This window comes from Hippocampus comes, unplaced genomic scaffold (assembly GCF_001891065.2).
Source record: "Hippocampus comes isolate QL1 unplaced genomic scaffold, H_comes_QL1_v1.1 scaffold56, whole genome shotgun sequence".
In the NCBI taxonomy this organism is placed as follows: Eukaryota; Metazoa; Chordata; class Actinopteri; order Syngnathiformes; family Syngnathidae; genus Hippocampus; species Hippocampus comes.
This window is the reverse complement of record NW_017842056.1, coordinates 951349-966743: the sequence shown is the minus strand read 5'-3', so window position 1 is coordinate 966743 and position 15395 is coordinate 951349. Positions and strand designations below refer to the sequence as shown.

General features: G+C 47.2%; 1 protein-coding gene across 1 annotated transcript in view; it reads left to right on the top strand.

Moving 5' to 3' along the window:
• Window positions 1–9411: 9411 nt before the first annotated feature.
• kcnd1 (potassium voltage-gated channel, Shal-related subfamily, member 1) overlaps window positions 9412–15395 on the top strand; it is a 12874-nt gene continuing 6890 nt past the window's right edge. Inside the window, exons 1-3 of the mRNA XM_019860732.1 lie at window positions 9412–9667; window positions 10255–10500; window positions 11332–12044. Coding sequence (XP_019716291.1) covers window positions 9512–9667; window positions 10255–10500; window positions 11332–12044 — 1115 coding nt within the window. The 5' untranslated portion in view covers window positions 9412–9511. The remainder of the gene's footprint in view (window positions 9668–10254; window positions 10501–11331; window positions 12045–15395) is intronic.

The following is a 15395-nucleotide window of genomic DNA, read 5'->3' as shown; positions in this document are numbered from 1 at the left end:
CCTGATTTTGGTGGGCGTGGCTAGAAGCAATACTCAGGCACGCACGGTTTGGACAGGAGTCCCCCTCCCCTACGATAGACCCTTCCCCTGTGACGCTTGCTCTAATCGGTCCACCGGAGTTTTAAAAAAAATATATCTATATATTTTGTGATACCGGCTGCGATTGTAAACCAGGGGGAAACCTAGCTAGGAAATCTTTGATGTGACCGCATCAAGGATCTGCATCCATGATTTTCACGGGTTTTTCCAGATGCACAAATATAGGCGCGAGTTTCACGAGTTTTTTTCATGTTGTGTGTGCATTTAGCATGGCTGTATCATTTGTAAATATTCAATTCTGCTTGTGAAGTGTTGCGTTTGTGAATCAGGGGGTCTGCACATTTATTTTTCAGACAATTGTCACGTGCCGTTTTCAAGATATTCATACATATACACACACACCAAAAAAATCTTTTGTCTAATTTGAATCAGTTTCTTTTGCCTTTACTCATAAAACAAGAAAAATAAAATGGTTATGCTCTTTGGGGTTTTTCCTTTCTGTGATTTGCTTCATTTCTCCTGGTTTGAGACCCAATTTTTTTAAACCTTTTTATTTTTCCGAGCATTAACTTCCATCGCCTGCTTCATTTCTCCTGGTTTGAGACCCAATTTTTTTTTAAACCTTTTTATTTTTCCTCGCATTAACTTCCATCACCCACAAAAATCAAAGAAATACTTTTTTTTTTTTTTTACGTGAAAAAAGGTGCTTACCCCGCCATTTTGTCAAAACATGTATGTCAATGCAATTCTTAACATTTTGATTGTTCAACAAGTAAACCTCATAAAATGAGCTGTCAAACTGCCTGGCTCGGCAGCTCCATGCGTCTTTTGTCTAAGAGTCGCAGCGCAGCTACTTAGGGTCAAAATTTCCAACGTTTATTTATTTTGCGGGACTCCATGTCTTTGGCGATCCAAGGTTTCTTGGTCACTTTAAAAGAAAAAACCTGCTACAGGGCATCAGAAAACATGACTTTATAATATTTGTTATCATTTAAAACATTGCCTTTGTCATGATAATTTATCATTTCTGTGATGCCAGCGACAACACGGGCAAGCGAGATGTTCTCAAGCTGTGGAAAGGCAAGAAAATCTCAACCCATGGTGGCCAGCTCCCAATCAATTTGAGTGAAAAAGTTTCTTCTATACCGGGGACTGTGACTCCGCCCCCTGTACATCGCTTTCAGAGTAAAAAGTCACAAAGTTCGGCGGCGGAAGTCCGCGGGGAGGCGACATTAATTAACCATCCGCGTCTTGCTGTTCTGCCGAGAGCACGATATTGCAGAGGTGAGCGCTGCGCCTGGCCCGCCAGCATCCGATTGGCTGAGGGTTAATTGGGTGCGCTCTTAATTAAAGCCAAGCTCATGGGAAAGGCTGCACTTCCACTAAATACTCGGCATGCATCAGTGATGTCATTAACCTTTACAACTTTCAAACTGTGTGAACTTTTTTTTTTTTTTTTTTTTTTACTTGGGCTATGTGTTGATCAACATCAAACAATGTTTTTGTTTTTTTTGCGGCAGCCTGCTGTATTTATCATAATATGCAATCTCAATCATATTCAAAATGATGTCCCGGGGGCCGGGGTCATTTTGAAAATTGGATGACGATTTAAGTTCAACCATTCACAGTACAATTTTAATGAGCCATTTTGGGGGGGGCATATATTTTGCTGTTTGCCAACACCCTGTTACGATGAACAAACAGCCCCCCAAAATGCTGATCAAGTCCTTTACATTTAAATGAGAAAGTTACACATCGTATTATTTACATATAATTTAATTTTGTGTTACTCCAACTACAGGAACAAATCATTGACAATGGAAGTGTTTTTGCTCAAGAGTACAGACTAGTACAAAAAACAGCTTTCATATCAATGTGTTTTCAGGTAGTAGCGCGGTTGTGTTGGTTTCATTGAAACGTCAAAATTAGAATGATGACATTTTTGCTGAGTCATGAAGTTCAGTTTTTTCCCTCTTCCTCTAGATGGCTCCAAAATATTACGTAATTGCACCTATTTAAAGTTAGTCTCCGATAAAACAAAATGTTTTGACCCCGACAAACAACATGCATCAACAAAGGTTTATTAAAAAGAATGTATAATGCTTATTTTCTATATTATATTTGATTTGGATTATTGGCCATCAAGAGGGAGGTACAAGAGGGGAAAAAAGCCATCTTCGGGGGTGCTCAAGACCTAGTTGGTATTTTATATCATAGTTTTGGTATTCATTTTACAAAGAGGGCCATCTTGTCTCTGGACAACTCTAATTGACACAAGTGCATCTTATTTTGTCCAAATTTCCTGGCATGACCCACCGGCCAGTGCAAGGCTGACATGGAATTTTTGTTGTTATTGCAACTAATCAATCACTTTTTTTGAGGGCCTCAACCAGGCCAAAAAGTCGCCAAGTAAGCGCGCTTTTCCCCCACGACGCTGTTTGTTTTTCAGCGGTAGATGAGCGCAGCCTCTCGGTCACCCAGCAGCGCCCCCTGGAAGCTTCGAAAAGAGCCAACGACGGCAAATCCAAAAGGGGCCTTCCAAAATGGCGGCTGTGACCAGTTATAGGAAACACACGGCGATGATGTCACTGGGGTGGCGAAGGGAAGGATTGCCGCGGCGTTCCCAACGTCTGGCAGCCAACAGAGGAAGTCGGAGTCCAAAGTTTAAAAAATTCACGAGTTTTCTCTCGCAGCTCTCAGCTAAATATAGAATGTGTGTGCGCGCGCGCGCACCCCCAACATAACCGACGCCTCCTCCTCTGCCCCGAACAGGAAACTGTTATTAGGAAAGGGCACTCACGTTTCCACCGTGACAGTGAACACATCAGCGCCCGTTTCATCTTCTTGTGCTTCGAATAAACACACTTTGGCGTGGAACAGAAAAGAGGACACGAATGCATCACAACGTCGTCATCTCCACGCACGCACGCACGCACGCACGCGCACACAAACAACCATATACACGCACACACACAGCCGAGGAGCATTGATCGGACTGTAATGAGAGCCTTTACGTTTGTTTTTAGCATGAGTGGGAGAGGGAGAAGTGGCACTGCGGCACGTGAGCGCGTCTGCCCGTGTGTGTGTGTGTGTGTGTGTGTGTGTGTGTGTGTGTGTGTGTGTTGGCGGCTGTAATTGAAGAAGTGCTAGTGCGATCACATGACGGCGCCCACGCCACGCTACTTTCCTGTCCCGCAGGTTGTTCCCACCTCTCTCGCGGCAGTCGGTGCTCACCGATTGATGGTTGGTAGATGGCCCCACTACACTACTATTGACTCTGCTGCGTTCAAGTGAACCACTACACTAACAGTGAATCTATTGCAAGCGAGTGAAGCACTACGCGAGCAGTACTGTACTGATGCAAGTGAACCACGACACAATCACTGACTCAACCACAGTCGATTGTACTCCCGCGATAGTAGTCCTGTCCTCCATTATAAGTGGACCGACATCAACATCAGTGTCTGGACCACTATAGCAGTAGTAGATCAATCAAGTGAACCACTATACTAACAGTACTGACATCATGGAAGTGGACCACTACACTACTAGGGACATGATTCCAGTCAGGTGAACAACGCGAACAGTATTGGACTGTATGCAAGTGAACCACGACACCACCAGTGGCTCAACTGTAGTCATGTATGTGAACTACTGCAATAGTAGTGAGTCACTTGCAGTCAAGTGAACGAAAGTGCATATCAAACTGGTAGCCCTCTGTATTAATCGGTACCTAAGAAGTAGCTCTCGGCTTCAAACACTTACAGTACTGACAGCATGCAAGAGAACCAGTGCAGTGGTACTTTCTCGACCGCAGTTAAGTGAACTACTGCACTAGTAGTGACTGTTGCGGTCAACCACCACACTAGCAAAATTGGACTAATGCAACTTGCAGTCAAGTGAACTACTGCACTAGTGGTGACTGTTGCAGTCAACCACTACACTAGCAAAACTGGACTGATGCAACTTGCAGTCAAGTGAACCATTTCACGAGCAGTACTGAACTGCATGCAAGTGGACCACAGTACAATCAGTAATAGACTATGGGTAGACGAACCACTAAACTACCAGTGACATGTTTGCAATGAACCACTGCAGGAGCAGTGACTCTACTACTGTCAAGTGAACCACTACACTTGCAGGAGTAGACTGCTTGGCAAGTGATCACGACCAGTAACTGCAGCTAAATTTATAATGCAGTCATACAGACAGACGAAGAGTCACCAGTAGTCTCAATTAAAAAAAAAAAAAAGTCCTTTTATGCTGAAAATAAAGAATATATGTATTGTGATAGTGTCTGTCTACATGGGTTGCTCCACCGTTTGTGTTCAGATATCTGTCGTTTATCACACAGTGGCGATAGATGCTAACCGTTGACACGTACAATAGGTGGCGTGACGTGTTAGCATTAAGCAGGGGCATTTCTTAGACATGTTGTCCGGCACCCGTCATATTTTTGTTTTCGATTTAGTCGGACAGTTTAGTTTGACTCACGTAGACCTCGATTGCCTCGAATATTGTAGGCCTAAAGTGTCTTAAAAATTGTGAGCAACAAGTAACAAGAACAGCATACATTACATTTTACAGTGTAATAATAGTAATATCCTAATAAATATGTACTTGAATGACACGAGGATGCTTCAAGCGCTTGCGGTTGATTTCCCGGCGCGATTCCTCCCGGTCGTCCCGATGCATTATTTATGAGTCGGACTCGGACTCAGCTGACGATCGATGCGACCTTCATGCGCTTCGCCCTCCGCTCAGTCACGACCAATTAAGACATTTGCTCAATTACTGCTGCTCAAATGGACTTTTATGATTATTTCGACTTATCTTGTTTCGGGCCAAAAGGGGACGGATGAATCAGCGACGACAAAGACTTGTAGTGGGTCGAAACTGTTCGGTTTCGACCCAAGCTGGACCTAAATTTAGACTCGGCCTGGCCTCGACTTTGGTAGGCCTCGGCCGTCGACGGTCGAAAGTGTTCTCATCATTGTGGTGGCAGTGGTGGCCTTCCTCTCCTCTGCCTGCCGCTGTCTGTGCGTCCTCCAGGGGGGGAAAAAACTCATAAAAGGTGGCGACGTCCGCCTTAATGCAAACATGGCCTTTTATTATTTTTTATTCTTTTATGATTTACTTTTTCTCTGTTACATTTATTACAGTGCTTCGCTTCAGCGCAGGCTAGCCTGGCTCATCCTATACGATCTCGTCTCGAGCAAGCCACTTTGAATCTGTACAAATCACCTTGTTTTTCCAGGTCCGCGTGTCGTCCGTCGCCTCGGTTTGAGTCTTGCCGGTTCGTTGTGACTCAGTAGGAATCAGCCTGAGTCTTTAAGAATCAGTGTGAGTCTTGAAGAGTCGGTTTGAGTCTATACAAGTCAGTATGAGTGAGTTTGAGTCTTCAAGAATCTGTTTCAGTCTACACAAGCGACAATCTGATTTGGAGTTTTTAGAATCCAGTGTGACTCTGTAGGGGTCTGTGAGTTTTCAAGTCTGTTCCAGTCCATACAAGTCAGTGGGAGTTGATGCGAGTTGGTTTGACTCTTGATGAGTCAGTCGAGTCTCTATGCAGCTCATTTGAGTCAACACAAGTCATTGGGTATGAGGATTTACAAGTGAGTAAATGTGAGTATGTGTCAGTTTGACTCCATAGGAGTTTTTCAAGAGTCCCATGTGAGTCGATACGACTCAGTCTTGATGTTTCAGTGTGAGCCCAAAATTTGCTTTTTAGTCTATACAAGTCGAGACGATTTAGTTTTGAATGTTGACAATTCAGTGTCTTGACGAGTCAAGTTTCTTTAGGGCATCCGTCAACGAGACCATGTGGCCCCCTGGCACACTGCCCCCCTAGTGGACACGTGGCATAGTGCTGATGTGGTAACTTTTAAGCCATGAAACTTTGATGATGCGAGTGCGACGTCGGCAAAACGACAGCTGACCAGCGCGCCCTGGCATTCATTATTGAGTGTGCGTGTGCAATTTTGCTCGAAGGTTTGATCCCCGGTAACCGTCTTGCTGTTTCGAAATGCAAGGCGTTGCGGCCTTAACACGTGATCGCGCCGCGATGATGACGAGGGCAATAAATTACATGGCAACATGGCGGCCGCAGTGTGATCATAGGTGATGACCTCAATGTGTATGGAGCCAGCGCAGGTGCTTGCGTGTGACTTTGTGTGCGTGTGTGTGTGTGTGTGTGTGTGTGTTTGTGTGCAGATGTGTGAGTATGTACAACACGTGTTTATGAGTATCGGTGTGTGTGTGTGTGTGTGTGTGTGTGTGTGTGTGTGTGTGTGTGGTGTGGGGGGGCATGCCTTTGTGTGTATGCGTGTACATATGTCCATGTGTTTGTTTGTGTGAGTGTGCATGTATGTTGAGTAAAAGAGGAGGTGAGAAATGACACGAAATAGAAAGAGAGAGAGAAGCAAGAGGGTCGAGCGAGCCGGTGGAGGTGGAGCCTCCATCTGTGCGTATCTTCTTGTGTATATACGTGTGTGTGTGTGTGTGTGTGTGTGTGTGTGTGTGTGTGTGTGTGTGTGTGTGTGTGTGTGTGCAGGGAAGAGAGAAAGAGAGCGAGAGAGGATGACAGCAGATGTGCTTGTTGCCGCCGCGGCAGAGCACGACAGCCCGACAACGAAAAAGAAGACTCGTCCGCCTTTTCTTCATCACTCCGCCTCCTCTTTCCATCCGGAAACTTCTTCTTCTTCTTCTTCTTCTTCTTCTTCTTCCTCATCATCTTCATCGTCCTCCTCCTCCTCCTCCTCCTCTTCCTGGTGGAAGGGCGTCAGAAGCAGCAGAGGTAAGTAGGATGAGATGTGCTCCACATTCACTGATGCCCAGAATAGATTGGGACAGAATAGAAGAGAAGTTGAGCAGAAGCTGCAAGCGGACGACGAACGGCAACATCATAGAAGGGAAGGGAAGCGAACACAACACGTGCACGTGTTGTGACATAATCCAGTTGTATAAATTAGTGATGGACTTTGGTGTGTTTAATTTACGTTGGCGAGTGCGCACGCACACATACGTGATTCATATGAATATTTGATGAACACTGACACACACTCGCCTCGGTAGTTTCCAGTCGGCTGAAAATGAACCTTTTTGGAAGCACACCAAAAGTTCATTGAGTCATAACATTTTGCTCTCGAGTCACTTGGAGTCAATACCACTGAGTCAAGTCCGACGTTCTCGGGGGTTCATTGCGCTCCGTCCAGGAAGAACGCAGTCCACAGCAATTTTTTCTGTGTCAATCTACGCCAATCAAGGAATGCGACTCCATCCAGGGCAGTGTGAATCTTTAAGATTCCGTTTCAGTCTGTTCGAGTCAGAGTGAAGTCATTGAATGTGAGTCCGCATTTATCACTTGGAGTCCGCAGGACTCAGTTTGCGTCTGTGTGTTTCAGTACAAGACAGCTTGAGTCTGTTCGGTCAGCGTATGACTCAGTGAATCTCAATCCATACGACACAGTGTGAGTCTTCGCCAGTCAGTGTGTGTCACTGTGAGTCAAGGAGTGCGAGTCAATACACGCATTCATTGGGTTGCGTCGCTCGGTGTCCAGTGAGTCTTTGCAAGGTCGTGTCTGTGCGAGTCAGCAAGTGGACGTCCGAACAAGTCAGTGTGAGTCTGTCAAAGTCTGGTTTGAAGAGTCGGTGTGTGTCCTTAAGAGTCCCTTCCTTCAAATTGCAAATTGTAGGCAAGTGAGTCAGTAACTCAGCGAGTGCGAGTCTATTTGAGTGTGAGCGGGTCTTTATCGGTCAGTATCGATGTCTGCAAGTTAGTTAGGACAAGGGTGATTCTTTTTGAGTCAGTTTGAGTCAATACAAGTCAACCTGAGTCAATACAAGTCAGTATGAGTCAATACGAGCCGGTTTTGATGAATCATGAGCGCCTAAGAGTCTTTTTTACCCTATACGAGTCAGGGTCAGTCTGTACGAGTCAGCCTGAGCCGTGACTCGTCAACGTGACTCAGTACGAGTCCGTTTGAGTCTATTCAAGTCAGCTTTGAGTCTGTATGAGTCCGCTCGGTGACTCTGTGTGAGTTTTTGAGGCTTTATTTCCTCAGTTGCGTCTATGTGAGGTTGGAGAAGTCTTCCACATGCTTCTCTCTCGCTCTTCAGGCTTCAATCTTTAAACATGCTTGTGTTTTATGCATGCTTTTGTCTTCGTGATGGCATGGACATGTTTCTGCATTGCACCTGCTTCGGGCTTCATTCTTCAGTCTCCTAACATGCTTCAGTCCACATGTTTTGCTCTTCTGTAGATTTTTGTCTTTATGTTTCCGTTTTGTTTTTTTTTCATGTGTATGTCTTCATGCTCCTGAGTACATGCTTGTCAACATGCGTCTGCTTCTGTCGACATGTTTCCGTCGACAGGCTTGTGTCTTCATGCTTCGGTTTTACACATGCTTACGTTGTATACATGCCATTTTTTTTTTCTTGCTCCCATGTACGTGTTTCTGTCTTGTACATTTCTGTCTACGGGTTTCGGTCTTCAACATTCTTCGATCTTCTACGTATGTCTGGTTTCATGAGTAGTTACATGCTTCGGATATGTTTCGGTCTTTGACATGCTTCAGCCTTGGTGGTACTGTTGGCCTCAGGTTAGAGTTTCAAGCCTCTCTCCTCAACACACACACACACACACACACACACACACACACACACACACACACACACACACACGGTGCACAAGTCAAAAGTGTGTTCATGAATTATGAATCAAACTTTCAGCCTGACTGGACTGTTCTGACTAGCTGCTCTCAACGTGCATGCACACACACACACACACACACACACACACACACACACACACACACACACACACACACACACTCTCTCTCTCTCTCTCTCTCTCTCTCTCTCTCTCTCTCTCTCTCTCTCACACACACATCCCACACACACACACACACACACACACGCACACACACTCAGCCACACACACAGAGTCAGTAATCAGATTACTGTAGATTTTTTGAGAGCCTTCCTCCTGAGGCCTCCATCCTTTTCTCCCATGTCTCTGCTCCTTCTCACTTTGTCCCTATTTTTTTCCCCTCCATCTGACAGAACGACCAAACATGGACGCCGACCCGCCGCCGCTCAGCCAATGAGAGCAGGGAGGAGCAACAGGAAGTTAGGACCAGCGAGGACGAGGGCGGCGGCGACGTGGAGCTGCAGATGAAGCCGAGAAACACTTAGAGGAGGAGGAGGAGATTGTGTCGAGCTTGCAACTTCACCAGCATCATCACAATTTAATAAGACTGCGGCGTCGCAACACGCCCACGCAAACACACACTTTTATTTGGATCCGAACGGCAGCTCAATTGCTGTTCTTCGTCACCCCGCGTGTCATCTACACTTCCTGCAATCATGCCCCTCCCCCTCATCAATATGATAAGCCCCCTCCTTACCAGGAAGTCAGGGCAGGGTCAGTGACGTGCCCCACAGCCCCAAGTCCGATTGGGTTTGATGCAAGATGGCGGCCGGCGTGGCAACATGGCTGCCATTCGCGCGGGCGGCGGCCGTGGGCTGGCTGCCGCTGGCCAAGAAGACCATGCCCAAACCTCCTGTGGACAACTCATCCAGATCAGACGAAATCCTCTATGTCAATGTCAGCGGGGTCCGCTTTCAGGTAAGGGGCTCCAAAGAGGTTGCAACCCTAAAAGTAATTCTCGCCAAGTCAACCAAAAAAAATCTTTACAATAATGTTCTATGTACAACCACTAGTCTAAACGAGTCTAACATATTCTGATGAATATTGCGTTTGTGGAATATGAATTGAGTAGCAAAATGCAACCGTTTTTATCGATCTCAGGGGGGGCGGCCATTTTGCCTTTGTGCGGTTGACTGAAACCATCACAGTTGCTCAGGGCTCAGGTAACGACCGATCATGGGTCACCTGTGTTTGGTCACGTGACGCTCACAAGATGAGCTCTGAGCAACTGCACCAAGTGGGTAGCCAACTAGCTAGCTAGCTAGCTAGCTAGCTAACTAGCTCGATAGATAGATAGATAGATAGATAGATAGATAGATAGATAGATAGATAGATAGATAGATGGCTGGTGAGCTAGCTAGCTAACTCTAATCTTAACACTCAACCACGTCCACAACATCTTACTCTAAACCTGCCCCCTGCAACCTGAAAGCCAAACCACATCCTCACCACTCACTCGTGACGTGAACATACTTGATTGTTCGTTTGTTTGTTTGTTTGCTTAGACATGGAAGAATACACTGGACCGCTATCCCGATACGCTGCTAGGCTCTTCGGAAAAAGAGTTCTTCTACAACGACGATACTCAGGAGTACTTCTTCGACAGGGACCCCGAAATGTTCCGCCACATCCTCAATTTCTACCGCACGGGGAAGCTACATTACCCACGACACGAATGCATCCAAGCCTTCGACGAGGAGTTGGCCTTCTACGGAATCGTGCCCGAAATCATCGGTGACTGTTGCATGGAGGTAAGCAAAACCCCTCATTTCCTCCTTGGAAGTTTAAGGTCTGAGAACCACTGGCCTTAAGCGGTGCCGTCTTGTGGCATCTTGATGCCGAGGAACTGTGTTGAAGTGAGTTGAGGCAATTTACTTCAATAACATTTGTGCTTTGACACCATCTTGTGGCATCTCGATGCCAAGGAATTATGTTGAAGTGAGGCGGGGAGCTTCATTATAAACAAAAGTAATGATTTACCACCACTTTGCGTCATCTCATTTTTACCCTTTGGCTTTTGACTCAGCACGAGACTTGATTTTCAGTTTGACTGTTTTTGAGCTTTCTCCTGTCTTTGTTATTGATTTAATGTTTTTTTGTTTGTTGTTGTATGAATTCTTTTTGCTCCATGTATACAGCAGTGGTTGTTTTAAAGTGCTCTATAAAGTAGAGCTGAGCTGAGTTGAGAATCTTGGTTCCAACGAACTATGGTGAAATGAAGCGCGTCATTCAGACAAAAAGAGTACTTTGCCACCATCTTCTGGCATCTTGAGGCAAGAAACTCTGTTGAAGTGAGTTGAAGGGCTACCCGTGGACAAAAATAGTGTTTTGACACCATTACATGGCTTCTGGGTGTCAAGGTACTATGTATATGTTGAAGTGAGTTGTGGCGCTTCATTTAGACAAACAGATTGGTTTGCTGCCATCTTGTGGCATCTTGCTTTCCCTTAATTCTAAACCTGTTTAGAAATGGCCTGAGTTACTTTCTTGCCATTTGTGGCCCAGCTCGTCCCTGTCCACACTGTGGCGCGTACAGTTGTGCTCCTAAGCTTACTGTATATACCCCCCTCTCTGCTTCCAAGGAATATCGTGACCGGAAAAAGGAGAACCAGGAGCGTCTGGCCGAGGACACGGAAGCCAACGAAGCGATGGACGCGCCCCTGCCCCCGCACAGCACCCCCAGAGAGCGTCTGTGGCGAGCCTTCGAAAACCCGCACACGTCCACCATGGCGCTGGTCTTCTACTACGTGACGGGCTTCTTCATCGCCGTGTCGGTCATCGCCAACGTGGTGGAGACGGTCCCCTGCCGGCCCCCTAAGGGCAGTGTCAAGGACCTCCCGTGCGGCGAGAAGTACCAGCTGGCCTTCTTCTGCATGGATACGGCGTGCGTGCTCATCTTCACCTTTGAATACCTGATGCGTCTGTTCGCCGCTCCCAGTCGCTGCAAGTTCATGCGCTCAGTCATGTCGGTCATTGACGTGGTGGCCATCATGCCCTACTACATCGGCCTGGTCATGCCCGAGAACGAGGACGTGAGCGGGGCCTTTGTCACGCTGAGGGTCTTCCGCGTCTTCCGGATCTTCAAGTTCTCACGTCACTCCCAAGGTCTGAGGATTCTGGGCTACACGCTCAAGAGCTGCGCCTCAGAGCTGGGCTTCCTGCTTTTTTCCCTCACCATGGCCATCATCATCTTCGCCACCGTCATGTTCTACGCGGAGAAGGGGACCAAGGGCTCCACCTTCACCTCCATCCCGGCCTCTTTCTGGTACACCATCGTCACCATGACGACACTGGGGTGAGTCGCCCCTCCGTGCCCCCCGCCCCTCCATTACTCGTTTGCTTGCGTGTCGCCATAGCGACCGCGCACGCGTTTGCCTCGCGTTTGTGTGTCCCGCTGAGTGCGCCGCCCACGCCGCGCTGCTCAAGCGTGGCGACCAATCCGCATCCCGCCGCCGCCCACACGTATACGGTATGGTCACGGTGTCTTAACCAATGTGTGTCGTCGCAGATGGACAAACGCACACTTTCAGCCTTCCAGTAGTAGTGAGTCACAGCAGGCAGTTTTGAGCTGCAGAGAGTCACAGTGTGTTGTCCTTTGTTGTCGCGTGATGGAACATGTTGGGGAATGTTGTCGCAAGTCACAGCCTGTGGTTGTCTTTGATTGCTGCGAGTCACAGCACATTGTCATCTGGAATAGGGAGTCAAAGTGTTGATGTGAGATAAGGGGCTTCGTGAGTAGTGCCTTGCATCCATCGCGTGGCATCTCTATATTGATGGGAGTTGAATGAAACAGCATGTGCGCTGGCGGCCCGATTTTCTTCTGCAGGCACCCGAGCGCTCGGTGTCAAAACAGACGCATCATCTCAATTTTGGTACCCGGGCAAGTCGAGTCGAGCATGTTTGGGATCATGATACGCCTCACCGGGCATTGCAGCACACGGCCATGCCCCCAATGCGGCTGATAATTTGGTAACACTCGCATCTCCTTTTTCGTGCTGGGGCAAGTGTAACTTCGTGAGTTGGTATGCCTATCGGCATATTTTGCAATTTGGCGACAAAAACGAGGCGACATTTTAGACTACCTAATTAGGAGGTCTGCTGGGTTGACGCAGGTGGTGGGGTGTGATTGTGATGCATTTGATCAAGGTGCAGGCAGGCAGTGTGTGGTGGATGTCATCTATTTCATGACGACAATGTGGGACAATGACAATTTCTGTGAAATCAATTCAGGAAACGAATTTTAATCATGACCATCTTAATAGTACTGCCTTGACTGCGTGGTGGTGGTGGTGAGGAGGGGGAGGACTACATGGTCTCACGGGTCCAATTTAGGAGGTTTCCAATTGTCCGCGTCACATGCGCAGTCGGCTGCCTCATCCGCAAAGGGGAGATCTTGCACTACCTGCCAATGTCAGGCACTCAATGCAATTATTTCCGTTTTACACAATATCAAACATACCCTGGCGTCCAAGTGTTTTGATTTGAATGCAAATGAGAGCTGTTACTACAAAGAGGCTACATTCCATCCCACAACGGCGCAAACACCCCCTTTATGCCCAATTCTACCTGCGCAAAGTCGAGCAAAATACCAAAAGAAGAAACTGTGGCACACAATTGGACTGTGCTTTGCGGCTCAACTTGCGCTCGGAATAAAAAGAGGGCCCTGGATGTCTGACAGTGGAAAGATTACGGGTTCAGCTTCCCGGATGCAGCTCAGAGTAGCTGTTGTACTTTGTCTTTAAGAGACAGAATCACAGAAGCTTCTTCTTCTCCGAGTCTTGTTTTTTTTTCGCTGCTCTTTGTTTGCTGACTTTGTTATCACAGGCACTCTGCATCGGCTCGCCTTTTTTTTTTTTTTCTCATCATCTCGTCTGCTGCAAGTGCAAGTGCAGTAAAGGCGACGACGACCGTGACGGAGAACTTATAGTTGGCGGCTTCAGTGGCAACAAGAAAACTTTATCATGTCCCGTATCCAATCACTCGGTTGATTTATTGATGAGTAAACAAACCACAGACAGCCGGAGAGGCAGGCGGACTATTATATTCATCGAAGACACCAATCATGTGAATGCTTTCTCACGATAATTATGACGCAAATAAGTATCAATATGCAACAGTTCACTTATTTTTGAACAGGCCTGCAGGCACCACATTGGTGACCCCTGAATTAGAGATCCCAAGCCAGTGAGCCAGATGGATGATTGGATGGACGGGCGGAGAAATAGATCGATAGATAGACAGATAGATGTGACATTTTATTCAAAGTGTGCTCTATAAATAACCGGAGGAGCTGAATATAGATGCAGCCTTTTATATCCGCTTTCACTTTGTATTCATCTTTTTTTTTTTTTAATCTTGCACTGTCGTGTTCAGCCTCTCCGTGAGCCGTCACCTGACCATATTGGAGGGCTTTGTGTGTCCCAATGATCCGAGGATTTCCAAGTTGCCTGGGGCTTTTATGCCCCTGGCGAACGCGTCCTACGTGACGGACCAGACAACGCGTGGCTCACAGACCATTTACGATGAGATAGAATATTGGACCACATTTTCCCTTGCCCGTAGGCGGGGTCACCGGGACCCCCCAATGATCCGAGGATTTCCAAGTTGCCTGGGGCTTTTATGCCCCTGGCGAACGCGTCCTACGTGACGGACCAGACAAAGCACGGCTCACAGACCATTTACGATGAGTTAGAATATTGGATCATGTTTTCCCCTAGCCCGTAAGGGGGGTCACCGGGACCTGCCTACGGAGCCAGGCCTGGAAGGGGGGTAGCAAAGCCCCACTTCCATATACATGGAAGAACTACTCTAAGTGTCACCGTAGCTAATGAGTGTTGTGACGCCACTTGAGTGAAGCGTAAGCGCGAACATGTACGCACGCGCTCGTCTTTGGTTTCAACCAATCAGCGCCGACGCAACCGACGTCACAGGTCAAAGAAGCTTTGAACTACGACAACAGCTAAGCTAGCTAGACGACACGACGCCCGAGGTCGGACGGACACGTTCTTTCTAGCACTCTGTGTGTTTCTGTTTTGTTTGTCTAAATATATATTTTTTTTACGACAATAACTGTCTTGTCCACGTCCACTGGGGTTTAGCAAGTGTGTTTCTAAAGAGACGAAAATTTCTTTCTGAGTGGTGCTGCTGACCTGCGTGTGTGGCAGTTAGCGTTGCTGTTACTAACGAGTGCTGCTGCATACACGTGGAAAGTATTAAATGCTATTGTGTGGACTAGTAGTGAGTGTTAGAGTTGCAAGCAGTGGCGGTGCCTTTGGGACCCCGGGCCTTCAGCGCTGACTTACATTTCCACCGTTTAATAGCAACATTCATTCTACCCAGTGGCCCGTTATGTAGATTACAACACCAATCAAAGGAGTACACATTGCCAAACTATTTAGTTCAACCAATCACAGGACGGAAAATGCCGCCAAAGTCACTCCAAGCCTGTACGAAGGCCAATAGTGACGAATCTGAACTCGAATTGATTAGGAGTCTGAAAGTCCTTGGCACACTATATTGCATGTCAACACAGGGGCCACCTTTACCTTGTCAAATGCCCAGGGGGCGACCCATCAAATATCCGACGCAGCCATTCCACAGCGAGCCTCATCATCCCCTCCTCGCGGGTTGCCTCACGAGCCCGTGT